At 38.6% G+C, this 27,170-nt stretch overlaps 1 protein-coding gene across 1 annotated transcript in view; it reads right to left on the bottom strand.

Moving 5' to 3' along the window:
- The window catches only part of tmem198a (transmembrane protein 198a), a 36,788-nt gene that overhangs the window by 3,253 nt on the left and 6,365 nt on the right, over positions 1 to 27,170 (bottom strand). Inside the window, exons 2-6 of the mRNA XM_042426103.1 lie at positions 14,015 to 14,271; positions 8,225 to 8,463; positions 7,250 to 7,462; positions 5,230 to 5,353; positions 103 to 404 (exon numbers count right to left, since the gene is read on the bottom strand). Of these exons, the coding sequence (XP_042282037.1) occupies positions 103 to 404; positions 5,230 to 5,353; positions 7,250 to 7,462; positions 8,225 to 8,463; positions 14,015 to 14,153 (1,017 nt within the window). The 5' untranslated portion in view covers positions 14,154 to 14,271. The remainder of the gene's footprint in view (positions 1 to 102; positions 405 to 5,229; positions 5,354 to 7,249; positions 7,463 to 8,224; positions 8,464 to 14,014; positions 14,272 to 27,170) is intronic.

The raw sequence follows: 27,170 nt of genomic DNA on the forward strand, positions 1-27,170 counted from the left end.
GTTACCTTCTGTTTCTAGTCTTTATGCTAAGCTAAGCTAACTCGCTGCATGGGTCAAGCTTTGTATTGAACGTACAGACGTGACAGTAGCATTGGCTCTTACCGGTGACAGCACATCTCCATCAAAGCGTCTCTTAGGGTTGGCCTTGCGGTGGTAGCCAGGTTCAGTCTGAGGAGGAGGGACTTTAGGTGGCTGAGAGCTCTGAGCTTGGTGATGAGGGTGGGACATGCCTGGGTGATGGTACTGCTGGTGGTGGTGATGATGGGTGTGGGGCTTCTGCTTGTGGTTGGTCTTCTGGTTCTGTCGTTTTTTCTTCTTCTTGTTCTCCTTCTCCTTTTTCAGCCTTTCTTCCCGCTGCCGGATACGCATGAGCTGGACCCTTCTTTGTTGTCGACTCAAAACCACTGGAGATGGAGAGAACAAAGATATGATAATGTGCTGAGAGACAGAGAGAAAGAGAGAGAATAATAGATAAATAAAGAAAGAAATTACATGAGATACAATACAGCTTTCATAGAGAAAAAAAAAAGTAACTGCTTAAGGCAAGAGGAAAGGACAAATTCAAAATCACTGAGACTTACTCAGTGGAGGATTTCTATTTAAAAAAAATACATTTTAGCTTCGAAATGCTGATGGTGAATTATCCCTATGGGGACGGAAAAGGAAACAAAAAAAAAAAGTCTGATTCCTCATTTTCTTCATTCTATTCAGTCAGTTGGCAGATTTTCCTCGCTTCATGTACTTGTAGCCGCTCCAGCTCCTGACATATTATGAGTGGGTGAGTGTATTTATGTCAGTTTCACACCCTCACCGGCAAAGGATGTCCCAAATCCATCCTGTCTGGCTGTCCATTGATTGCACACATGATTATTTTTGGTGTTTGTAGGGCATTTTGTTTAGGCATATGATTTAGTATTCAGAGATCTGTTTCATGTTCATTATGGTAGGGTCAAAATGTTGCCACAAGTAGAAGGACCCCAATGAATCTCATGAAGACGAGATGTACTGTAGGCGTCACAGTGACTGTGTGTGTGCGTGTGTGGAAGTGTTATGAGGTCTGTTTGTTTCTTTGTGTGGGTGGACAGCTAACGAGGCACCATCTGCCAGGGAAACTGCTTAATGATACCCCCTTTTCTTTTCCTCAGCTCACCCCCTCTCAGGCCCCTCTGGCCAAATGCTACTGTGTGTGTGTGTGTGTGTGTGTGCTCTTGTACATCTATCTTTGTGAGGACTAATTTGAGCTTAAAGACCTTGAGATTGAGGACATTTTGGCTGGTACCCACTTCTTCAAAAGGCTGTTTGAGTGTTTAGCTTTAGGTTAGGTTGCAGTTAAGAACTGTAATGGGTAAAGTATAGAAGTACAGAAAAAAAAGAGGGAGCGAGAGAGATACAAGCCAGACATGTGCCAGCTAATTCATTCATGCCCTTGTAGTGCATGTTATTCAATCAGCTGACAGACAGATGATTTTCCTCACTGCTCCACTTGGGTGCCCCAGCTTAGTCGTTGTGCCCCAGTTCACATCCCCATATCCCCACACCACCCTGCTGCCCACCCCCCCCAGTACACCTGCTCCCTCTTTTCTCCTCCACATCATTCCCCATCCTCCTTTCTCTGTCAATACAGTGCTTGTCACCATGAAAGGATGCTTTCAGCCGTTAAAGTCTACAGACAAACTCTGACTGGAGTTCAGCTACAAGTAAAGTTTAAAAAAGAGGAACTCAAGAGGACATTATGGATAGGCTTCTTTAAATGAATCCATAAGTAATACAGTGATGACCTGGTTCTTATCACAGAGTAGCAGGAATTGCATTAATAATCTTTTCCTACAGCTTCCCCCTCATTCATCTTCGAAATCACAGGCCACAGGTCATACTGTATCTACAGCAACCAAGTGCAAAAACATTTTCTCTCTGTTTTTTTTTTTCATTATTATTCATTACTTCCTTATTATCATTATTATATTATTTTTTTCCTTTCTGATTTATCCCTCCTTGTGCAGCGCCCATTAATTTGCAATATCACTTAAAGAAATTATCATTATTTTTTACATAGTGTTCATTCATTGCGTGGTAAAACGTATAATGTGGAGATCTGTATTTGTAGAATTCACTTGTTTGTGTGTGATGGTTTAAAACTGAGGAAGACCAGTACAGTTTTTAATCATGTAGCCATGAGAAAGAATAACTTTTTGCACTTTAACGAAGCAGAGTTCCTCGATTTTAAGGAATATATTCCCTTTCTTGAGGACACTTTTTAGCCTAACAGTGCTTTCTTCATGTCTCTATCCCTTTCTAGGTCTATTTTAGCACTAAAAAGCTTAATCTATCTCTTTATCCATACCCTCTGACTGGAAGCCACAGCAGCCTGCTGTTTAATCCCATTATTTGAGGCCATGAGTGACTTCCTTTTCTCTGTTGTTATTGTATGAGTGAGTAAGTGAGAGACTATGCCCTTGTATATTTCTGTCTCTAGCTCTGCCTGTATGGGTGCATGAGCTGTATGTATTGCATTTGTGTATGGCATTTATGGCACATGTTTGGGTGTTTGTGTGCGATCGTGCCATCTGTGTTGTAGTTGCTTTCAGGACAGATTAAAGCTGTTTCCGTCAATAACACATTCTGCATTCTGCAACACTATAATAATAATAATATAATCTTTATTTATGGAGCACTTTTCAAAATACATGTTACAAAGTGCTTCACAAAGGCAGCAAAATGTCATAAAATCATCAGGTTTTAAAAAGAAAACAGATAAAACAAACAATTTTCTGTATAAGAACCAATTCAATGTAGGAAAAAGCAAGAAAAACGAAAACATTTTTAAAATAAATAAAAGATAGTTCAAAGAAAATTAAAATCAGGAAAGGCTCTCCGATAAAAGTATGTTTTAAGAAGAGACCTAAAGAGAACATTGACTCAGCCGACCTGATTTCCTCAGCAGATCGTTCCAGAGTCTCAGAGCCTTGACTGCAAACGCTCTTTCCCTTTTAGTTTCTAGCCGGGCCTCTGGAACAGATAAAAGACCTCTGCCTGAGGATCTCAAAGTATGTACCAGTGCATACAGTACTAAGAGGTCAGAGATATAGCAGGAAGAGAGGCCATGAAGGGCCTTGAAAGTAATCAGTAAGATCTAAAAATCTATTCTAAAACATATTGGGAGCCAGTCTAAAGAGGCTAAAGCAGGAATGATGTGATCATGTCTCTTGGTTCTGGTTAAAAGCCTGGCGGCTGAGTTCCATACAGTCTGGAGTTGATCAATAGATTTTTGGTTCAGGCAAGTAAAAAGGCTGTTGCAATTATCCAGTCGTGATGAGATAAAGGCATGTAAAATGGTCTCTGTGTCTTTAAAAGTTAAATATATCTGAAATATTTCTAAGATGATAAAAACATGATTGCACAAGCTTTGTGGTGTGCTGCTCAAAACTTAAATTACTATCAAACCACACGCCAAAATTTCTTGCAACAGGCTTGATATGATCCAATCCACTAATGACTGCGCATTCACACACACACACACCGCCCCCATAATGTTCCCTGCCCTCATAATGGTTATAGCAGCAGCTTGTGGTGGCCTCTTTGGAATCGAAAGAAGTCTTATTAAAATTCTGTGTACTAGATGTGGTTAAACTTTAAGTCAAATTCAAAAACAAATAACAGTTTTGCATGGAAGCTGCACATTTATTACACAAATCTGGATTGATTGCATCCTTAATTTGACATTCCCACACACACACACACACACACACACACACACACACACACACACACACACACACACACACAAAGTTCCTTCTGTGTGGGCACTGCAGTAGTCACTGTCATGGGTGATATTTGTGGTACATACTGTGATTGCACTGAGGTTGCACAACATACAATATGTAGGTTAATCTTCTTCAGTAAACTAAACAACAAATTGTGCATTCTCCTTCCCTGCCTAAATTACAGTAAATTCAGATTTTGGCTCCACCAGTGTTCCCCTTGCCTGAAGCTTGTGATCGTGACCTACATTACAGTAAAGCTAGAGCTACTTTGTGAGGTGAGCACCACCTCTCTGCGATCAGCTGTTTCTGAGCATGTCCACCATAGGTTAACAGGTTCCAGGTTGGGGCAGAAGCTGTATCTGTATGTAGCTTTATTTCAGCAGTAACTAACAGGCTGAATTTACATTTGGGTAAACACAATTCATTCTTTATTCATAAGATGTGTATATGTGCATTTTAATGGATTTATTAGCTTTCATGATGTTTGTTATTAAAATCATTCACTCTTTTAGAGACCCAAGTATGAGGTACTGTTTTTCTCACTCTGCAGTGAAGAAGACACTTCTGTTTCTCTGTTGCTCCCTTTAGTTTCAGACATCCTCAATTCCCTCAGGATATTACAATTTTATGGAATTTTCAAGACCTGTTATTCCCATTGTCCAGTAATTGTCCTCCTGTGTGTTCCCACCTTTCCACATCACCTGACCTCCACACTCACCTACACACCTGCTCCCAATTCCCTAATCAGATCCTCAGTAGCCCTATCTTCCATTCTTCCCTGCTACATTGCCTGTAGCTACCTGCCTGAATCCTGTCTCTGCACATGTCTCTACACAACTGCCTCTGATCTGCTACTGATGTTTGGAATTGGAGCTGCCTTTGCCCCCTGCCAGATTTATTTTGTTGTTTGGGCCAACTTTAAGTTACTACGTAAGCCTGTTTCTGACAATAAATTCTAGTGAAATTTCTCCATCCGAACAACTGTGCCTGCAAGCGTCTGCTTTTGAGCTCTGTTGCCTTAACATGAACTACGGCATGTTTTTACATGATAGCTTATTAGTGCAACTATCAACAGTTGAAAAATTAATTGTCTTTCTTTCTACATTTTCTACACAGGAGAGAATGCAACAAAAGGGAAGAGTTTAGTCTAAGGTCAGGCCTGCTGTTGTTTTGCTACTGTTTTTATAGGTATGGTGTATTTACTGAATGAGATGTTGTATGTTTCTGGTTGTTAGTTTAATAAACCATAAAAAAAATCCTGAAAATTTCAAACTACTAAAAATATCTGGGAGTGTGGTTCAGAATACTGACATTGTGCAAGCAATAAATCTGTCTTAGTAATAGCTACATTTTCAAAAATCACAGCTGGTCCCTCTTGCTGAACAAATATGGAAAATTACAGTGCTCCAACCACAACAATATGCGTGCCCTGAGCACGTGTTTGTTTCTGTCAAGCAGCATCACTCACCCTCTGTGTGAGAAAATCCCTCTGCAGTGACTTTCCATTGTATCAGCACACCGAGCAAGGCCAGGACAGGCCACACCCCCATGATGACCCACGTGAACCAGCAGACTGGCTTCTTTGGTGCCACCTGTAATGATGAAAGTTACAATTTCAGTTGAATAATTTCATCCTGATAAAACGCTATCTTCCACAAAACCACCAAATAACTAACTTTCAACTAAACGGTGATACTGAATTTTATTAGTTTCTCAAAAGATCTTTCGAGTTTCCGTCCAAATTCTTGGTATGAAAGTACAACACACAATGAAACATCAGTAAAAATATCAGCTAATCCTTGATTACATTGCTGATGTTTAATGATGATGATGATTGAGATCACTGCTGATGATGGTTTACAGGTGATGAATTAATGACATGGCAGCTATAAATAGAAACAGATGTGTACGTAATGGACAGCTGTTGTAGCACTGATGGAGGACCTTGCAGATGCAAACACTGTTTGTTTCATTGACACATGAAAAAATGCACATTTCTGGGTTTGTGCATACACACACTTTTAGTCATAAATCTACATTACTATGAGTTTTTCTGGCCCCAGGTGTAGATTGTACCGACGTAGACTGTACCCTTCGTGGATAAAGTTGTAAACATAAACTGTGGGCGTTAACGTGGGAACCCTAGCATGCTGACAACAGCAGGCCACAAAGTTTTTATACATTTTACAGCATTTTATAGAAATGTTACTGTCATCAAACTCTCCTTGCACTCACTGCAGACAAGCAGCATCCTTTCTCCTCTGCTGCTGGTGTTATTTCACCATGTAGTTATATATATTAAAAAATAACATTACGATCAATATTTTCTGAATGAGAGGTCGACCCCTGCCACTCTCTCAAACTAGCTGGATACTTTCCAGTGTCCAGCTAGTTGGAGTCACATAGACACACATAGACGTACAACGGGACACTAAATCCAGTTTGACTGCACCACCTAATTAAATAGCAATTTGGGTACTTTCTTGGGTGATATAACAATATACATAATGAGATGCTCCCAAGTTGTCTAAATATCACTGGCATTACCTTTTTTTTTTTTTTTTTTTTAAAATCTCTGGTGGTAATATACAAGCCTATTGCTGTCAATTTTGCAAATTGGTTTGCAGGACTGCTTTATGATCATATTGGATATGGATTTTGGATAAGATATAGATAAAATTTTAGCATCAATGTGATAGATCTTGATTTGTCAGTTATTTAATTTACTGGATTAGCCCAAAACAAGCATTCCCATCTGGCTACTCTATCTTTATATTTATATCTATCTATACATGTTTTTTTCTGTTGAATTTCCAGAAAATATACTGTATTCCTACATACCACTATGATAAAATAACATATACCATAATAGAAGATTTTATCCATAGCCAGCACCCTTACCTCACCCACACACTTATCAAAGACCTCCCTGATCTCAGATAAACAGCCAAATCAACTACTGACCCACTTCCTCTCACTTCCATCCTACACTCTAAGCTTCTAGCAGGTTTTGTAGACAGTGCACCAAGGCAAGGTGTTTAAAATCACTGGTATTGACCACTCTATAAAGTGGTCTATATCAAAGATTTTATCTGTCAGTCTGTCTTTCTGTCTGTCTGTCTCTCTCTCTCTCTCTCTCTCTCTCTCTGCCTTACGCATGCATGCACACATGCACACACACACAGACACACACACACACATGCACACACACACAGACACGGACCAAGGCTCAACAGCTCAACAGTGAAACAACAACAGCTCAATAATGAAATCCAGGGACACAGAGATTATGTTTGATGGACACACATGCAGCGAGTGTACACATCACCACCCTCAAACATAAAGAACACACACACACACACATGCAAACACTTCCTTACCTAGAAAAAACATACATCAAGCTCACATCAAATAAACTAATAGCATTTCTTTTTCTCCATCTCTGCCACTAACAATTTACACAGAAGCACACAAACAAACACACAGACCTTGAGTCTCTCATAGACGTAGTGCACCAAAGCAAACAGCTCTATAAAGTAATCCACAGTGACGGTGATGATGGCAGAGCCGAAGGTGGCGGTAGATAGGGTGACAAAGCAGCGCTGCCACTGAAGAGTGAGGACGGCAAACAGGGTCCCAGAACCCAGAAGAATACCCAGAGGAACCCACACTGTTCTGGGGTGGTAAAACTCCTCCATGACCTTGGAGAGAGAGAGACGAAGGGGAGGTTTAGGGGTAATATTACTTTAACTTCGCTAAAATGTCATTTTTATGGTATGTTTCCGCTGGTTTATATGCTTTGCTCTAGCAATGCCACCATTCCTGTGGTGGTTAGGCACATTTACACCGACAGTGAAAGCATCAGCCAGCCAGTTGGGTATTACTTTGGCTTAGGAATATAAAAACATTGATGTACAGTACTGTTTTTGTCCGACCTCTTGCTATGTAATAACTAAACTCAGTCAGCATTACTTGGTGATTGTACATCAACAAACTTGCAACATTTTTTTAAGAGTATTTTAGATTGTAATCTTTCTTTCATGGACATTTTATGACTTTAATTTCCACATGGGTTCTACAGGATCTCCAGGACATATTTCTTACCAAAATCAGTTAATGTGTAAGATCTTTTACATAAGTTACAGTGTTATAGCGTAGATTTACCAGTGAGATGCCACTGCAGTAAAGCAGTTTGTTTACTTCAAGCTGCAACCAGAATTAGTCTAAAGAAACTTTCTAGTGTGACTGGGCCTTTAGAGCAAGAAGGCCTTCCTGTGATAATAGTGAAATGCTTTGCTCATAAATATGCATGAACATATAGAGATTCAGGCATATCTACAGCATTACATGTGTAGTTTTATCATTTATCTTAAGGAGCCTGTTGCATGTAGTGTCTTTGAGATTCTGTATACAAATGTAAAAAATCTACAATTTAAATTGCGCAATTAAATGTGTCTCCTCACCACCAGTGAAGCCACTCCAACCAGCAGTCCCAGCAGCAGGCCCACCATAAACAGTCCTACACTGCGAACCAACATGGTCACCAGGCCACACAAGGTCCCGATGCCCAGGCCGATGCCGACTGATGCCTCTACGCTCAGCTGAGTGTCCATCACCCTCTCCTTGTAGCACAGCATGAAGATGACCACAGAGCCAAACATGAGGCCTGTGAGGAACAACACGGCCTTGAAGCATCGATAACCTGGAGGAGAGAGAGGAAACAGGTCGTTATGAGGCACGAGCAAGCACAAGCATACAAACACTGACACCACTGTACCTGAGTGAACACATAGATGCACCTGTTCAATCAAAATCAAATCAAATACAAGTTGAGAACAACATGAAACAACAAACAACGACAAGGTGCTTATAAGAAGGCGCTTGTACAAGACGTGACGTGGTGTTGGCAGCCTGAAATAGGCACACACACACACACACACACACACACACACACACACAATAAACAATGCAATCCACACAGAAAGACAGAAAAAAATGAGTATGCACACATACACAGCATTAACGTCTTTCTTAAACACTTGAATGATATATTGGGATCAATATAGCTCAACACCATCATTAACCATCATTAACCATCATCAGACATACCAACACTAATTTACTGTACAACAACCATAACAAAGCCAACAGAGAGAATACAGAGGAATTTATGTACTTCTAAAGTGTTTATACAACTAACTGTTCAATCATTGTTTATAAAGCATCCCCGATCTGTAATAACCTAAGAAATAAGATTACTTCTTTGCACTTCTTTCTATCTACCTCTTTGAAAGATCTGACCAATGAACACTAAAACAGAACAGAACATCTCAAACAAAAAACATTAACTAACTTATCAAATCCATCTACAGACTGGATTGATGGTTATATGACTGTAGCAACTAAAAAAGCTACCAAATTACAAATTACTAATTACTAATACTAATTACTGGTCTAAAAAGAATTAATATCTATGTATTGACCAGTAATACCGCCATAAGTTACAATTTATAAACCTTATCATGCTTCCATTCTGCAGTTTTCTCAGTTCAAGCTGCTGATTACACATAGATTGCTTTGTGGCTTTGTGTAAAATTATTGAAAATAAAAGGGTGTTATCATATTTAAAAAGAAAAGATCATTATATTATATGGAGGAAGCGTAATGAACGGGCGAAACAATGAACAGCCAGCTTCCTGTGGTGGGTAAGGGAGCAGTTTGTATACACAGACGGATACATTTCCTAATTGGAAGATGATGGAAAGAGCAGATAGACTGTATCTATAAAGCTTTATAAAACTGTTTTATGATATGATAATCACCATATTACAAAAGGTCATTCACATTCATTAGTCAACAGGCTTGCTGAATAGAGTGTCTGCTCTCTGTCTAATTTCCTTTCCATTCCCTTTTACCATCATCTTTTCCCTCCTATCCTTCTTGGCTTTCTCTCTTTTTCTCTCTCATGAAGTATTTCCTTTTTTATTGCCATAAAAACAGAAAGACAGACTCTGAAGCATTAAAAGCTCAAATTATAATCAGTTTAAACCACCTTGGCCCTTGCTTCTGTGTTTATTAATGTGTGCATCTCCCTTTATTTTCTCTCTGTATCTCCTTTCTTTGACTGGACTCTGTCTCGAGGGGAACCAACATCAGATTGTTATCTCTGTGTAATCAGGCATTGCACAGCTGAGCCAAACAATATTCTTCCTCTCATCCAAACCGTCGTCCCTGCTCCTCCCTCGTGACCATACCTCATTTATTTGATACACTTCTTCTAGCTTTTTTTATCCCCTTACACTCAGTGCTGTGTTTTTTATTTGTGTTTTTATCCTTCAGCCACCGCACCCTTAAATAAAAGAGTGGGGTGAAAGCCACTGTATCCTTCACGGCTGCTTGTTCTTTTTATAACAGAATGCGTGAATGAATACAAGTCTGACATGGGATAACCAGAGCATTAAAACTAAGCCACCTTAACATTTGTTTGGTCATGAATTCCCAACATTATTCTTCCATATCATAATCTTCATCAATCAATGAATACATTTTGACTCCTTGACTGCTCCTAGATTCTGGTTCATCCTTTCCTTACATCTTCTTTGTCCCTGTCTTTCTCCCTTCTCCCTTTCTCAGTCCTTTAACTCCCCCATTGTTCCACCGCTCTCCTCTTCAGCTTATCCCTCCTACTGCCTCTTTTGTTCCTCCTTGCTTCCCTTACTTTCCCCCCCAGTCATCAAACCCTCCATCCCATCTGTTCACCTCAGCTTGTCCAGCTCTTGTCTCCCCTATTCCCTCCTCTCTTTTTCCTCCTATTGTCTCATCCATCATGCTCCTGTAACATCACTTATCATTTCTGCTGCAACATTGTATTTCTGGATCAAATACATACTCTACTGTGGCAATAGGCATCTATCAGCAGTGAAAGGTAATTTTCCTGCTAATAACCACTGCAAATGTCTTTCTTTTCATATCATTCAAATGTGACTGCGGGTGTTCTGTGCAACTTCAACAAAATACATTGCCCCTCATTTGCCGAACAGTGATTTTGTTTGGTTACAGAGCAGGATCTGGCACTGAGGGTGAAAATGCTGTCATTGCAGCTGAAATATCAGCTTGTCTAGTTAGGTGAGAAAGGCACCTAAATACAGTATTCCTTTGCAGTCCAACTGCCTTCAATAAAATACTAAAGCGTATGCATACAGGCTCCCTGAGCTCTGCAGGAAGAGAGGAGCACATTTGACAGTTCACACAAACATTTTATACTTTTAGCCTCTAGCAAAACACAACCATCAACACAAGCACCTTGTGTGCAGTCACACTTTTCTGTCTGCAAACACCTGTTTCCTGTAAGATAATCAATAACAATTCCATATATAGAGTCATGCCTGTCTTGTACAGCTTACAGTTCTTGCATTTAGTTCCCATTTTCCAACGATCACGTCTTAGAATCGGGGTCACCATGTACCATGCACTTGAGATACAGTTTTCTATTTCTTCTTTCCTAACAGACGAGACGCTCATTTCATCTACACGAACAAGGTGCGAGACATCTCGGCGAGACATCACAATGTGGTTACAGCATATAAGAGGTCATAGATAAGGTCAAGAGTGCATCGTGTTCTTTTAAAGGCAAACTTGATCAGTTGAATACACTGGATTAATGATCCTCAAAGCATTAATACAATAATATAGTCATTTCTTCAACAGTACTTCTATGACCTCTAACTTCTAATGTCATTTTTTTCCTCCACAATGCACTTCTTTATCTTCTCTCATTCTTGGAGTATGCTATCAAATACAACAGATGGCAAAGGACTGAGCTGAAACATTTGAGGTGAAATGATGCCATTCTGTATTTGATATCTTGTTACTGTACATGATGTTTTGCTTTTTATTTTTTGGCAGCAAGTATAAAACAATCTTTTTTGGTGCTTGCCTTTTTTGACATGTGCAGACTTGCAGAGCTGGTGTTGATTGCTGTGCACACGCAGAACATAAAATGCTTACATGATGACATTTATGTTTCTAAATGCATACTGCCAACATAAGCTGAAGCTGATAAGTACATTGTAAGTGGGATACAATATGATCTTTCCTCTGATGCCACCCTGAGACCGAATGTTATATTTTCTGCCCCACTAGTGGTGAGGACCATTGCAAAGAACAGCTATTTTAACGTCTGGTGTCTGCTGTGCACTGCACTCTTGGGGCCACTAGACATTTTGGTCTTGATACATGCTGTGAACTTTGTAAAATAAAGTTGTGGGGTAGCCTGTTTGTAATGCAGGCTGATGCTCTACTGTGACATATAGTGAATATTTAATGCCGTCTGTACACTTCACTGAATCTTTCTGTGTATTTGTATGCTGCACATCTGCAGAGGGAGCTTCAACATACATCAATATTCACTCAACAACAGCAAAGGGGTTTCTGTTTTCCCAAAATTCAGCTTTTATATATTTTGTACACAACACAAGAATGTCTATAACACCATGGTGAGTCTCTCAAGAGATTTCTGGGAGTTTGTTTGTAATTTTGCATATTTTACTAAATAGAACTGTATTGTTTTGTTCATTTTATTTGACCTTATTATAATTGAGCATTGTCTTTTGTCATTTGTATTACTGGCATTAGGAATTTGCATTCCTGTACAGATCAAGAAAATTTGTATGGGGGCCTGTATATTGTGTAAAACCAAATCTCTAATAGTATTTGTAGCAGCTCAACATTTCCTGCCCCTCCATGCCATTCTCCTGTCCAGTAAAGGACAGGAGGTTTTGTGTGCCAGCTGCCCGACAGCTCTTAAGAAACACAAGATGAAAATCTCTGACTTTGCCACTTGAACTGCTACTACTACAAGCTGTAAGTAAAAAATTATACATACCCATGAGCCAACCTAAGGCGATACACAGCAATAAATTGTAATTCTGTACAGAAATGCATGAAAGTTTCTGAATGCAATGTCATAATCGGAGCACTTTTATGCAACTTTGCTACTCCACCTTTCGGTGTAGAATGAATTTTTAATTTATCTTATTATGTTACAACATTAACAAAAAAAAGCGTGAAACAATTATGGCAGATCTTTCTAAGTATTTATTGATTACTTTTTCCTGTAATGACTTTATATCCAAACTCATTAGCCCTTAATTGTTATGATGCAATTAAATCCAGTCACTCTCTGGGTACAAAACTAAGGACTTTATATATGTATGGACTCATGCATACAGTTTCATTCCAGGCTCAGAGGAATACAAAAAAAAAAAAAAGAAAAAAGAACACGACAGGGGGTCCACTGCCAGTCTGGGCTGGTATTTTTGATTTCGAGTAGAACCATGTGCTTCCCTTTTCTCTGAGCAGTGCTGCTGCAGCATTTAGTTGAAAGAAACAAGCAGCAGAGGATATCATGTTTCTCTTTTTCCTTTAAAAGACAGCGGGCAGTTGATTCTTTGGTATGTCTTATGATGATAGCAATTTGGGGCAGGGTGTAGAGAAATGGAGATTCACTAATTTGACAGGATTTCATTCTGAGAAAACATGTCAAACCCAAACTCCTTCTTCTGTGCAAAAATGTATTTAAAAGTTTATCTGAAGCTAATATGAACCTGATCTGTTGTTTAAAGACAGATTTGATAAAATGTGAAACTATCCCTTAACTCACTTTGAAGTAAAGTGAGCGCTGCACAGTATGTTATTGGCTTGCCTGCCAAACACAAGAGAATTAAATTCTGTACTGTTTTAAATCAATAATATAATCACCAACAGAGCAGAATGACAAATGTGCTTTTGTAAAAGAGTTGTTTATGTTGCCTGCTTTTATATGAAAATCCTGTAGTTAAAACATCATAATAGATATTGGGGATGATGTGTATACATTATGACATTATTCTGTTATGTTAAAGGTTTACATACAAAAGCATCATGATTGTTACACAAGAACAGGAAATATTAGTCGCTGTAGGTATTTAAAACAGGACTAGGACAAAAAGACAAGCAGGTCACACTGTGACGCCAGTAGCAGAGCAGCTGCATTACACTTAACTGGTGGTAATTAGCTCTTTCCTGCAGATAATGACAACACTGCACATTGTATTATTAACACATGACCCAGACACCAGATTCTGAAATACACTGGAACACAATTTCAAGCAAATCATATTTTCCAGTGATTCCATTTAATGTGTGCAAACTGTTTAGATACATTTGAGTAAGTACCATCTTGTGAGCAAAACTTTGACTACATCATCACTTACCAAAGAAGCAGTAGATGATCCCAAAGAGGCAGCACATGGAGCAAACCACTGAGGGCACAATCTCATACCTCCTTTCAATCTCCTGGTCACACCTCAGCCCCACCTCAGCCAAACCCAGCAGCCGGCTTGTGGAAGCCATGTTGACTGAAGTGAAGGCGGCCAACGTTTAGGGGAAGAGAGGAGGGCTGGGGTGAGAGGTGGAGGGGTTGTGTAGGGATTACTGAATCAGTGGACCTCACCCATTGAGATGTGTCTACCTGCAAATGGACAGAGAAGATACAAAGAGTGATGGAGAGAGAGGGCAGGAGATGGAATGAACGAGAGAAAGAAAAAAGAGAGGAGAGAGTGATTATTGATTGCTCATTTTAAGTACTCAGCTGTGAGTGCTGACAGTGCAGTAAGCATGCTCTATAATTATGATAACAGAAACATCTCAGCACAGCCACTCTCACAACTACCATCACAGATGAAATGACTGCATAACAGAAAAAATTCAATTCAGCCACAATCATTCACATGGATATACAGGAAAGAGGTTGCAACAAATTGTTGCCAACAGTTTGGAAATATTTGACCAGTAGCGGAAAATCTGCAGCACACACATAAAGGTTGCCATGGAAAGACCAAGAGAATTAATTTGCATAAATTTGCATGTTTTGGGAAATTTATAACAAGGCAAGGCTGCTTGTGACCCTTGTATTTGTTCCTCAAAGCTAAGGATTTTTTTTTACGAAGGATAAAGAAAACAAACCCTTAAATGTGTGCATCTCAACTAACTCACTCAGGAAATACTCACTGCTGTTATGTCATAACTTTATATGGTACAAAGTAGTGCTGCAGTATTGACCATGTATAGTGTTTCACTATTGTTTGAACATGCAGGATAAACATTACACACACCCAGGAAAAGAAATAGTAGAGTATTATTGATTGTTCAAGCTGCAAATACTGAATGTAGCTTCTGCTGGTGCATTTAGTGCAATGTATGCAGTATATGTGTTTTGGATTAATAAGACTTCACAATCAGATTAACTGCAACATAATAAAGCAAAAACTAAAATGTTATAAGGTCTTACAATATGAATAACGATTTTTGGTGAGGATGCCTTGAGAATATAACTGAATATAACTGAGACAAAGGAGTTAACAGTTCTCAAAGATCACAGTGCAGTATAGCATTTACAATGTAAAACAGATACTGCTGACATTTATGCACAAGTGTAAAAGCAAGATAGCGAGTTAAAAACACAAACAACTAAACAACAGCCTATTTTGGCTTTTAGTATTATGGGAAGTCAGGAAGAAAAAATGTTTAGTTCTACAAAGGCAATATGCAGGTGAAATCTTGCACAGGATGTACAGGATATTTCCTCCATTTGGGGTGAAAAGGGCAAAACTTGATAAGACAAGGGCGTCTGCAACAGAGACATCTTACATATTAGGAAGAACAAATCAAAACCTTGACTGCAGTGTGTGAATTTTACACAAAAACAAAGTATTGATCGTCTCAAACACAGTATTCATGTAAAAACACTGCACTAGTAATTTAGTGTGTTTACCTACTGCTTATAATTAGACTCTATTGATTATATTTAATTGACTTCAATTACTAAAGTTCCCATAGGGTAACTTTGGCTATTAAATTACTGAATTAATTTCTTGTACCCACTGTATAACATGTATTATAACCTTTTATCTAGTGAGACGTGTGGCTGTACTGAGATGTACTGTTCTATATAATGTAGCCCAGTAATTCTTAACCTGATCAGGTAATATTAGGAGTGTGGTGTCAACTGCAGGCATGCAGCTCAGGAGATTCCAAACCTTTACTTTTTCTGATGGGTTAATGGTATTTTTTTTTTCTGTCAGGATGAAAATGTGCCTGAGGCTTCCCATTTTGATCCTTTTTTGTTGGATTTCTGCCATCGCCTAATAAAAGTGATCAAAGTCAGCTGTGTTTCACATATTTTGTCTGAAGATAGCTGAGGGCAAATTCCGTCAATCACCCTATCCCACTCTAGATTACACAGGGACTTTGTAAGTAAGTAAAATAAGTAAGTAAAACAGCAAGTAAGTACAACAATCAGCATTAAATTCTAAAAGCTTTTTGAGTAAATTGTGCACGAAAACCCATACAGTTGCAGTGCAATATGTGCGATTCAAGGATCGTAGACTCATGCTGTTCACCATACACCCACACACAGCAACACACTCATTCAGACACTAAATCCCAACAGTTTAATTTCCAGTTGAGACAGGAATTAAGACTTACTAAGCCTATAGACTCATTCCACAGTAAACACCTTTAAATAGAAGCATCCTTTAAGTGGCATAAATGGCAGTTTTTGACTGCATCATGATTATTTAATGACAAATGTAAAAGGTACCACATCTTTTATGCAGCTGTAGTGTTGCTCTCTGTATCCACCATGACATCTCTTTCAAAGACACTTTAATGAATGAAAAGGTGTGACTCCTTTTCCACTGTTTCCATTAGCCATGTAGCTTCTCTCTGGACCTCTTCTCATCTCTTTTCTCCGCACGATCTGTTGGACAAAACCCCCCAACTTCAGAGAGAGAGTTTGTTCCTTCTGGATCAACAGTGGGTTAATCTTAAGAGTGAGGGTTTAACTTGTAATAATTGCAGTCTGTCATGCATATCTTTTGCACTTCTCCCACAGTAGTTTTGTACTGTACAGTAAAAACTAACAGATAAAAAAGGAAAAAAATGGACAAATGATTACTTTCCCGACATCAGCAATTTTTAACAGCAATCAGGGATCAAAACATGACATTTTTCAAACCCTTTTGAGTAGCCTAAGTAGTTGTTGTATGTAGTGATTTTATAACTTCTCCACTGCTGCATCTTTAGCTTTAATCTGAATTGACTTTAGAGTATCGAACAATTGTACATTGGACAAAGTATAGTAGTGCTAACCCTGAAGCATATCAACTTCTTCTACAATGCACTCAAACCTACAGTCTCTGTGGGTTACAGATCACATGTTAAATTTGAAGTTTTGTTACTGTGGATCCATTACGGTCATCTTTCGAGAGTCACTGCACTTGTCATATCAGAGTACTGACTGACACGCTCTCTATCTGTCCCCCATTCAACCTCTCCTGTGCTTACTCTTCCACAGACATACACACAAATGTACAAACTGTACACTTGCACCTGCCTGGGAAGGGAAGTAACCTCTTGTTACTCTGTATTGACTTAGTAGGTGCACTGTAGTGCACACACAAACACAAACACACACAATTGTGATTTTTTTTAGCAATACAGCACCTCTGGAGTCGTGTACGCTCAAACTCAAAAATGGATTTTTTCAGTATGACATGAAAAAAAGAAATTTAAAAAAATAAACTGCAGAGCAGATTTCAATTCGAGCAGCAGCTTTAATGGTAGCAAAAAAGCAAACCATCAGCATTACAACACACTCAATATGCTCTCATTTGGAAGAATATCACTAATGATGGGCACACAAGATCACTCAAGGTCTAACTGCATTCATTCAGAATGATTCATTGTTTACAATGATAAAAGTTTAGAAAGTGACGAGTCAAGTGAAGTGAAAAAATCTAATGGAAGACAAAGCACAATATGAATGGGTGCTAATATCTAATGGTCCAATGTCTCAATAATTAACTGCTCAAAATTTCGCCTGTAATTAAGGCATCTAAATGTCATACTGTGATTAAGCCATAGTCACACTATCTTTCATTAGATCCATTCCTGTGTCAGCAACACCCACCTGAGTCTTTGCCCCATGGGCTCCCCTGTCACTACTAATATGGAATTAAAAGCATTAGCATAGCTTAACATGAACTATAAGCTAGTATTAAATATTTTAATTATATGGTGTAAGCAATGCTCCCTGTGGGAGACATCGGAGTGTGTGACTCAGAGCTAAAAGGAAGCTGATTAGCATTAATAGAATATCTAAAGACAGCAGTCTTCAGTGGCAACCATGTTAGCTCTTTAACCTGTACTATATGGCCAATAATAATAATAATAAAATAATATCAACTATAGGATAAAGTGATACAACATATCCTGAAGTCAAATCCTCAGAGTTACAGTAGGTACAGTCCAACTACAGCAGAGTAGATACTTATTGACAGGAGAAACTCAGCTGCTTGGTTGTTTAAGCAGCAGCCATACACACCATGTCATCAATGCTGCCCTGCAGACTTGTGATACCATCATAAGTGATTTTCATTTTAAATTGGTGCAGATAAGGTGATACGGTCAAACTTTATCTACACTAAATGGCTACGGTGAGTAAAGTTGAAGGAAAACTTCTGGAAACAACTTCATAACCTGTGTAGGCATCATCAAAAACCCAATAAAACTGCAATAAAATTAAGGTTATTTTTATACACTAAGTAGAAAATATCAGATCATAGAATACGTACCTCCGCCAAGGCTGCACAAGGCTCTCCTACATTTCTTTATTTCAACTAGGAATGTTTAGAAATGTTCAGTCTGCTTTTGGATCCATATTTATTTACATACAGTGATGTATAGACACTCATGGGATATGTGTGCCAGAATGGTTTCATTTTGGTAAGTGCAGTTGTTCACGAGAAAAGAGCATAAATTATGAAAAATGCTCACTGTTGCAAGTTCAACAAATCTTTTTAAAAATCCTACACCCAGCAGCATCCATCCATCCACTTTTACACAAACCTGCATCCGTTTGCATTCCCTATAGAGAGGTTCAAAAACCTGAAAAGTAACTGGAGGATTTTAAATATATAATTGTCTTGGAAAACAAATTTTGTAGACTGCAGCTAAGTTACACCACAGGCACCCTGACTCAGGGGGAAGATCTATCTGAGAGTGCATGACAAGCGAATAACAGGGATAGAAGAAAGAATAAAGAAAAAATGAAAATGTGCTTTAGGACATTCTGAGTCACAACAGCTTTATAAAATTCGGTGCTTCTCAAGGCATTGTGGGGTAGAAAATGGCACAAGACTGACCAGCAATGCAAGAACATGTAGGGAAGTTGACGTTTTTCAAAACCTTTACTTTATTTACTTTACTTTGTCACTAAAAAAATTAATTTGTTGACTCTGAAAGTCAGTGTTTAATAGAACTGCCACAGAACAAAAAGGTAAATGATGCCTCTCAAGAACAGCACCAATTATTTCCATCCAGCTTAATCAAATAAACTATAGCAGTCATCCTCTGTTTACGCCACATGACTGTTAAAGCTGAATGTCAATTTAACTTTGTGAGATTTTTGTCAATGTGGTGACTTGACAAGACCTCTGCTAACAATTAGAGATTAAATTATTAGAAAACAGCCACCCATAAGGTCAGAGCAAGGAAGACGAAAAAGCAACGTATTATGCAACAATGTCACGTCCTGTCTGTTGCTATAACAACCAGCAGCGGCACAAGGACCCTGCAAATGGAAAGGGAGCTCGTCTCCAAGGGAATCTGCACGCTAAAAGCCGATCCGTGATGGTTTCTTTGAGGCCCCTAGCAGCAAACTGTCCTGACCTCTGATCCTACGCAGCTAGGGCCTCTTTATAATTCATGTAAGGGTATCTAGTGAACCAAATCATTCCGCTGCATTAGAGTGAGTCTATTATGACCTAAAACAGTCCCATTCTTGACATTTAAGAATTTTGTAAGTACAACAGTGTGACTGGTGTGGCTTTGAAAAGTTCACAGTGCTTAACAGACACAGACAATGCAAGTACAAACATCCTGTTGTCCTGTTGTTGGCTAAGATTTAACAACATTAACAAGATTTAACGATTTAGTTGTATCCTGTTGGCCTAAACCTTGGAAAAAACGGTTCTAATGGATCTACAGTGAGGTTTTAGGTGTACAAAACAATTATAGCCATATGGAGAGCAAAACATTTACAACCTTATCACAATTAACAGTAATGATTTGCACTTGAGGTCATCAGAACAGGAGACTTAGCCTCAGATGTGCTGTGTGCTCATTTTTGTGTGTGTGACTGATGCCTACTACCCTTTCAAGAGCAGCCAAAATCATCATGGGATTATAGGAGTGTGCTCAAAACATGCGGGGGAAGACGTCACACCATAAATTAATATCAAACGCAGGGAGCAGTTCTGTATCACTGCTTGTTTTTTTCTGTGCGATGAACAGCAATGATGCACCTACAGGTTACAGTTCGGTGCAGAAAGATTATTTCTTCACTGTGGCACTATGTTCCCATAGAAACTGAACTTTTGATCTATCTATTACAGTGCCTTTTCATAAAATGTGTGTTGGTGTTGGCATATGTGATAACATTACTACATGCTTTTACACTGTATTTGTCTAAGGTTAGGTAAGATAATGAAGGAATCATATTGTAGCAACACAGGTTATATTTTTCCACTGCACTGAAAAGCCTGGAAAGACTTCATTTTCTGGAAGTTTTGCTTGAGAGCCTCAGTATGTAAACTCTGCAGTGACACCAACATCCAAAATGCTGTTTTGCAGAATTGCTTTTCCTCCCAGCTGACAAACAAAAGAGCACTGAATCACACCACAGCACCTCTGACACCAATCATAGTTCATATGATGATTAGCTCAGCCATATCGTTGCTTGCACGCCTCTGTCAGCTCGACAGGCCAATAATGGTTACATATCAAAATTGCTGGCAGTGTAATAACCTCTCTGTGAGATGATGTGCTCTCTGTCGGAGTTTTGCTTCTGTTCCTCTCCACTCCACATCAGTAGACAGTCTGAGGTCACAGATCAAATCTGAAAACTGCTAACTCTGTAGTAACGGTTTTATAATTTATTCTGTTGTATGCCAGCTGGCCTTGAAACTGTATTTGCCATTCAGTGTGGTGTTGACTTCACCATCACCTGTACTAGTACAGGTCTTTAAATCTTTGATAAACAATCTATATCTACTTTAAAATACCCTGACCTTACAACTGATATAACTGTTTATATTATGAGATGAATGACTATGAATTAATATCTCTATGCATAAACATTCGAGCTTGTATTTGCACACTAGATTAACATTCTAATTTCAAACGCAAGCTGAAAAATATTAAGTAAATATAAAATTGACAGAATGAAGTCTTCTCCACCTTAAAGTTTACAGCTTTTCTTCTACAAACCTGCTGCTAGATAAATTGTATTTTCTCTATTCTCTATTGATATTGGCAAACTGACAGTGGGTGAAAAGGGTTCGAAAGTGTTTGTGTCTGTGTGTGTCTCTAGGTGTGTGTGTGTGTGTGTGTGTATGTGTGTTGGCATGAATATTTCAGAGGCTCCACACTGAGCGGTGGCGACAGAGCATCACCAGAACGAGGACACACTGCTCTCCAGGGTGGGGATTGGAAGGGTTGGACGGAGGGAGGGATGGAGACAGAAAGAAAGAGAAAGACTCAATATGCACACACCAAATTTCACATAATTAGAAATTCTCTGCAGGTTATAAGAACGCAACTGTGAACCTCTTTCCTGTCTTCCAAAGTGTGTCTGCAGGGTACAACAAAGTTGAAATGAATGTTTCCCCAAAGACAGTGAGTCTAACATGACAGAAATCAAAAGACAGTATAGATTTTTCCTTCTGGCAACTTGCGGTCAGCTTCCTGTATTTTCAGTGTTTGCGCGGTACAGCATCATCCTCAACAAAGCCAGCCCTCAGGTCAATTCTAGTTCCTGCGCAGAAGAAACATGACAATACGACAGAACTAATGAGAAGTCGGGTACCTGGAGGCTACCGTTCACTCAGTAGAAGGACACATTTTATTATTAGGACTGTATATTGAGCAAGAAGGTCAGTTTGAAAGTGCTTATTTTTTATCGGCATTACAAAAGCAACTCGGTAGCACCTAATTTTAAAACCACCTGACTGAAATTCTTATGAAACTCCAACAAAAGAAATCAAAGCTCAGCTTTTGTTTTTGGCATTAAAAAATATTCACATTTTTGCAGCAGTTTGTCTTTCCAGAGAGAATGGCGTCATTACTCTGGATAATAAACAGACCTTCCTGTGCACAGTTTTCACCGGAATGCCTTTCTGCTGAGATGAAAACTTCTGACAATGTGTTCTGCACATTATCCATTGTAACAGGACACAGTTTATGGAAACTGATATATTCCTGATATATTTCCTGACGTAGTTTTTTAGTCCTGTGGGTATTACAAACAAAAATCCATTCATCACTATTGTATAAGGGCAGAAGCAGATATCTTGGATATCACAAAACAAGGACAGTTAAAACCAAAACTCTCTGCATGGCAACATGACTAGAGGTAAGAAAGTTTTTGGTAATTAGGGTGAACCTTAGAAGTAAAAACTGAATCACTATCACTCGAGGCAGAACGTGTTGATAGCAACCCTTCTATGATGTTTAAATGGACAACTGTCTCCTCTAACACTGGTATGAAGTGGCGATATTGATTTGTATTATTATATTGATTGATATGTACCTAGGTGTACTAAGCGCATCCAAACAGACCAAATATCAGATTATGGTAACTAATTTTACAATACTTTTTGTGTACTTTTGATGAACTGCATGAAGATACAATACAGTACAACCAATGGGAGAAGAGGTCAGTTGGTCATAGTTCAGTAGGCCAAAGCAGGATGGAGATTTTGCCAGCTGGTTAACTAAGGTGAAATGTTTTAGAGGTAAACCCTCCTAATACCACTAAAGCTATTACTGAGATATTCAGCCTGTTGAGCTGGTCAGGTTAACAGGATACAACAGACCATCACTAGGTAATACGGAGAGCAACATTTTCTCCTTTGAATTACTATTTCACAACCGCAAAATTATGTTTTAGGGGAAAGACATCTTGATAATTCTTCAGTATGTCAGACTGATATCAGTATGTCAGGCTGATATTGAATTTGCCAGTATGAGACAAAGGACATGAACACTTAGATTCCAGTGTTGATGGCAAACACTTACATACCCAACCACCACCCCAACCTCCACACACTTTAGGAACTTCCAACTACTTTCTTCATCAGCAAACCTTCTTTCATACTTTCTTCAAACATTGCTAACGAACATAACATTGCTAGTGCGCAACAGTTGATTAAAATCATTATCTGAATTTCCATGTGGCAGTATTATTTGACTCCCCGATTGTGCCTCTGTGCAGATATAAATCAGACTTCCTCGCTGTCTGTTTGGCTTTATATTGTGTCTTTTTGACCGTCCGTGGGTTCATTCTTCTGTGTCTATGGAGTCATATCCAAAGAAGATTTAGGATTGTGATTGTCCTGTTCAATAAATCAATGATATCTATTGTTAGAAAGGCTAGAATGATGGGACTGAAACAGGACTATGGGAACAGGAAGTTAGGAATTTATCATAGTAGTTCTTATAGTACCTGCGTAATAATTGTAATATCTGATTCCAATCATTATATGGATATTGAGACAATCATTCATGGTTACTATCTGTCAGCAACTTTGCTCATCTGTTGTTTCCGGTTTAAAGAAAGAGAGAGGGAGAGCATTCATGTGCATGTGACAGTGAGTAACAGTGTTGCTGATGTCATGATTACTAACAGGATGACTGTGTTTCCATGTAGCCCATCTGTCACAGAGGAGACTACTAGTGTGTGTATTTGTGTGTGCGTGTGTGTGTGTGTTGTGAGAGAAGGATATTGTTGTGAAAGCAGAAAGAGACTTAGAGAGGTAGAATCTGCTTAGGAGTTAAGACAAATCTGACAACAAAGAAATATTGCAAAACGGTACAATCTAACATATGTTCTCATGCAATTGTAATACGGAATACAGATTAATTCACAGTGCAAAAACTGCTATTCCGCAGACCACTGACATGTAAAATAAAGTCATCTAGGCTTATAATGTGACAGTGTGAATGTACAGTATAGCTCTATAGCTTCCACTGTGAAATAAATCACAGTATGGGAGCTGAAGACACTGCAGCTTCCATTTCACTGTGAAAATAATAGTAAAGGTACACTGGTAACATTTGTTATATACAGGAGAATGTTTCTTAATGGGATAATAAGTATGACAGTGAATGTATGGCATTTGAACCACTTACGACTGGATTTTCTAAAAACACAGGGAAGAGTCTCCTCTTTTGCATCATACATTTTCTGTAGTGGTAACCAACATGTATGCTGTTTTAAATTCTTAAAGAAAGTCTTTAAGAATAAAGAATGCTTTTTAATGGAGAAGGCAAAAAGACTCAATCAACAGTCATATGCTAGCAGCTCTGTCAGACACTTAAATGACCAGTGTGTAAGATTTAGTGCTATCTAGCGGTGAGGTTGCAGATGGCAACCAACTGAATACCCGTCCGCCTCCCCCTCCCCTTCCAGGCCTGTAGGTGAACCTATGGTGGAACTCGCAAAAGGCCCTCTCTCGAGCCAGTGTTTGGTTTGTCCATTCTGGACTACTGTAGAAACATGGCAGTGCAACATGGCGGCCTCCATGGAAGAGGACCAGCTCCCTATGTAGATATAAAGGGCTCATTCTAAGGTAACGAAAACACAACAATTCTTATTTTCATGGGATTATACACTAATTAAAACATACTTAGGAATATTATATTCCATTTCTGCCAATTCTGTTCCGCTAGATGCCACTAAATATTACACACTGGTCCTTTAACAGTAAGCACAGCAATGCTTTGAGCTAAATGCTAAAGTCAGCATGCTTACTATGCTCACAGTAACAATGCTAACATGCTGATGTTCACCATCTTAGTTTAGAGTGTTAAAATGCTAACATTTGCTAATTAGCACTAAAAGCAAAATACAGCTGGAATGTCATTCGTTTTGCAGGTATTTGGTCTGAACCAAAGTACTGGACAAATTACAAATTTTGTCCAGGTGATTGCACTAGAAGCAAAGTCAGGGGGTCAACAAAGTCATCACAATTCATCCTGAAGATAACAGGAATGGCTGTACCAAATTCATGGCAATCCGTCCAGTAGTTGGTGAGATAATTTACGTCTGAACAAAAGTGGTGGCACCATGCCACTTTTTTCAGAACTCAAGGAAGTTTATTTGTGAACAAGAATCATCCATTCAACGGCAGACAAAACATGTCAAAATAGTGCTAAAACAACTAATCAGTTAGTCAACCGGCAGAACAAAATTCAACAATTTTGATAGTCAATAAATCTGATGTTTATCAAGTAAAAACGCTGAACATTCACTGCTTCTAGCTTCCTAAATTTGAGGATTTGCTGCTTTTCTTTGATTTATATCATTGCAAATTTGGGGGGTTTCAACTTGTGATTGGACATAACAAGAAACTGAACTACATACTAAATTATGAATGCATTTATTGAAATATTAATGAAGATAATAATTAGTTGCAGGCCTATTTCTAAACAAGTGAGACTGTACAGTTACATTGAACTAGTTCCCTGGTCACCACAGTTGGCATAGTAACCAGAAAGACACAGACAGCCTTGTCTTATTGGAAATGCCCTCTCTGTAGCATCTTTGATCAATTGCTTTGCTTAGCTGAAGCTTCTGTAGCAGCTGTATAAAGGCTGCTTGTACAGCAAATACAAGTACTGAACATCAACAGTGTAAATGATTAGTTATTGGTCATTTGTTCAGATACTAGATGTTGACATATACTGTAAGTCTCACATCACTCATCACAGCATCCTGATTTGTATTTTACTTTGCAAACTTGAGAGGTCTTAGTTGAGATTGTCCTTGCCTCTTCTGACTGCCTTTATGGGTCCTTCTTATTGAATTTCATTCATTCCTTGATCACATCCTACACTGTGGTGTTCAATTTTAAATGAATACAAAGTCCAGTGTTTCACAAGCATAGAAAGATGTGGACAATAAGGGAGAAAGGGGGGCAATGTAATAGCACATTTTTAAGTAATGTTCCTTGTCGGGAAAGTGCACATAATACAGCACTTCTGATGAATAAAATATTGCCAATGGTAGATAAACGGGTACAAGACATTTTGAGAGCACCATTTTCATTTTTCTAAGTACACATGCAATTCAAGGCCATTTCAAAGACAGACTGAGTAAAGTCAGAAAAAGGGGAACCTTAAACAAAAACAAGTTTGGTCACAATTTAAACAGTTTAAATGTCTTTCACTGCTTACAGTCTTAAGTTCCTCATTTACTTATCTGCATCCAGATAAGCTCTTTAGGTTATCTGCTCCCTCCATCATGCATCTATTTGATTTGCCTTTGTCGGGCCACCACTTTTGTGCAGACTGAAATATCTCAACAACTACTGGATGGATTGCCATTAAAATTTATACAGAAATTCATGGTGGCGTAGCACAAAAATCTGTGACCTAATACATCCATTAACACCTGTACAAATAACTGAATTGACAAGTTAACACATGCATCTGTAGTGTTTATTAGGGTAATCAGTAATGAAGTGTTTTTAATTTGAAATCTCAACATATTTAAGCCCTCTTTTCTCAACATACTGTAATTACTGTGTGAAGCTTTCACTATGAAGTTTTAGAAAAATGTAGAACATTATTTCTGTCTGTTTTTTAGGCCTTCATTATACCCTGGGCATAAGACAAAGGTGGCCCCTACAGTGGGGTTACTGTATTACTGTATTTCATTATTAAATGCAGTCCATTTAAAGACAACCACATAAGGCTTCACTGGAATCATGTTTTATTTGCAGAATGAAGGTGAATTAATTTCCAACAAGTGTTTGCCCAGTCTGTTGCAACATAGAAGCAGCATAATAAAATTTAGAAACTTAGAAAAAAGATTCCCTCATTATTAAAACTGAAAACGCAGGATTAAAACCTGCTATCACTTCCAAACTGATTAACTGGTGTGCAGGGAGTAGTGTTAAATAATAACTCAGTCAGGAATTGATCAAACTTTCCTGATGCTGCTAAAGGTTTATCTCATGTTAATGTTGCTGAAATCTCCTTTCAGTGTAAACTGCTGTAAATGACTGCTTGAGAAGCTCTAATATTGTTTCGGTACAAGAAATAGTCTGTAAAACTATTTATTCTGGCAACAGTAATAGTAATAGTTTGCTTATGCTAATAATGTAAAATTGCAGATAAAAGCAAACAGTTAATTCCCCCTCACTACTACAGCCCTGGATATTTATGGTCCCCAGTCGATGAATCCTAATGACTTTGGTGATCCCCTGACTTATCCGTGAGCGCCACCATGAAATTGGCATGTGG

The sequence above is a fragment of the Thunnus maccoyii genome, chromosome 11, assembly GCF_910596095.1.
Source record: "Thunnus maccoyii chromosome 11, fThuMac1.1, whole genome shotgun sequence".
Taxonomy (NCBI): Eukaryota; Metazoa; Chordata; class Actinopteri; order Scombriformes; family Scombridae; genus Thunnus; species Thunnus maccoyii.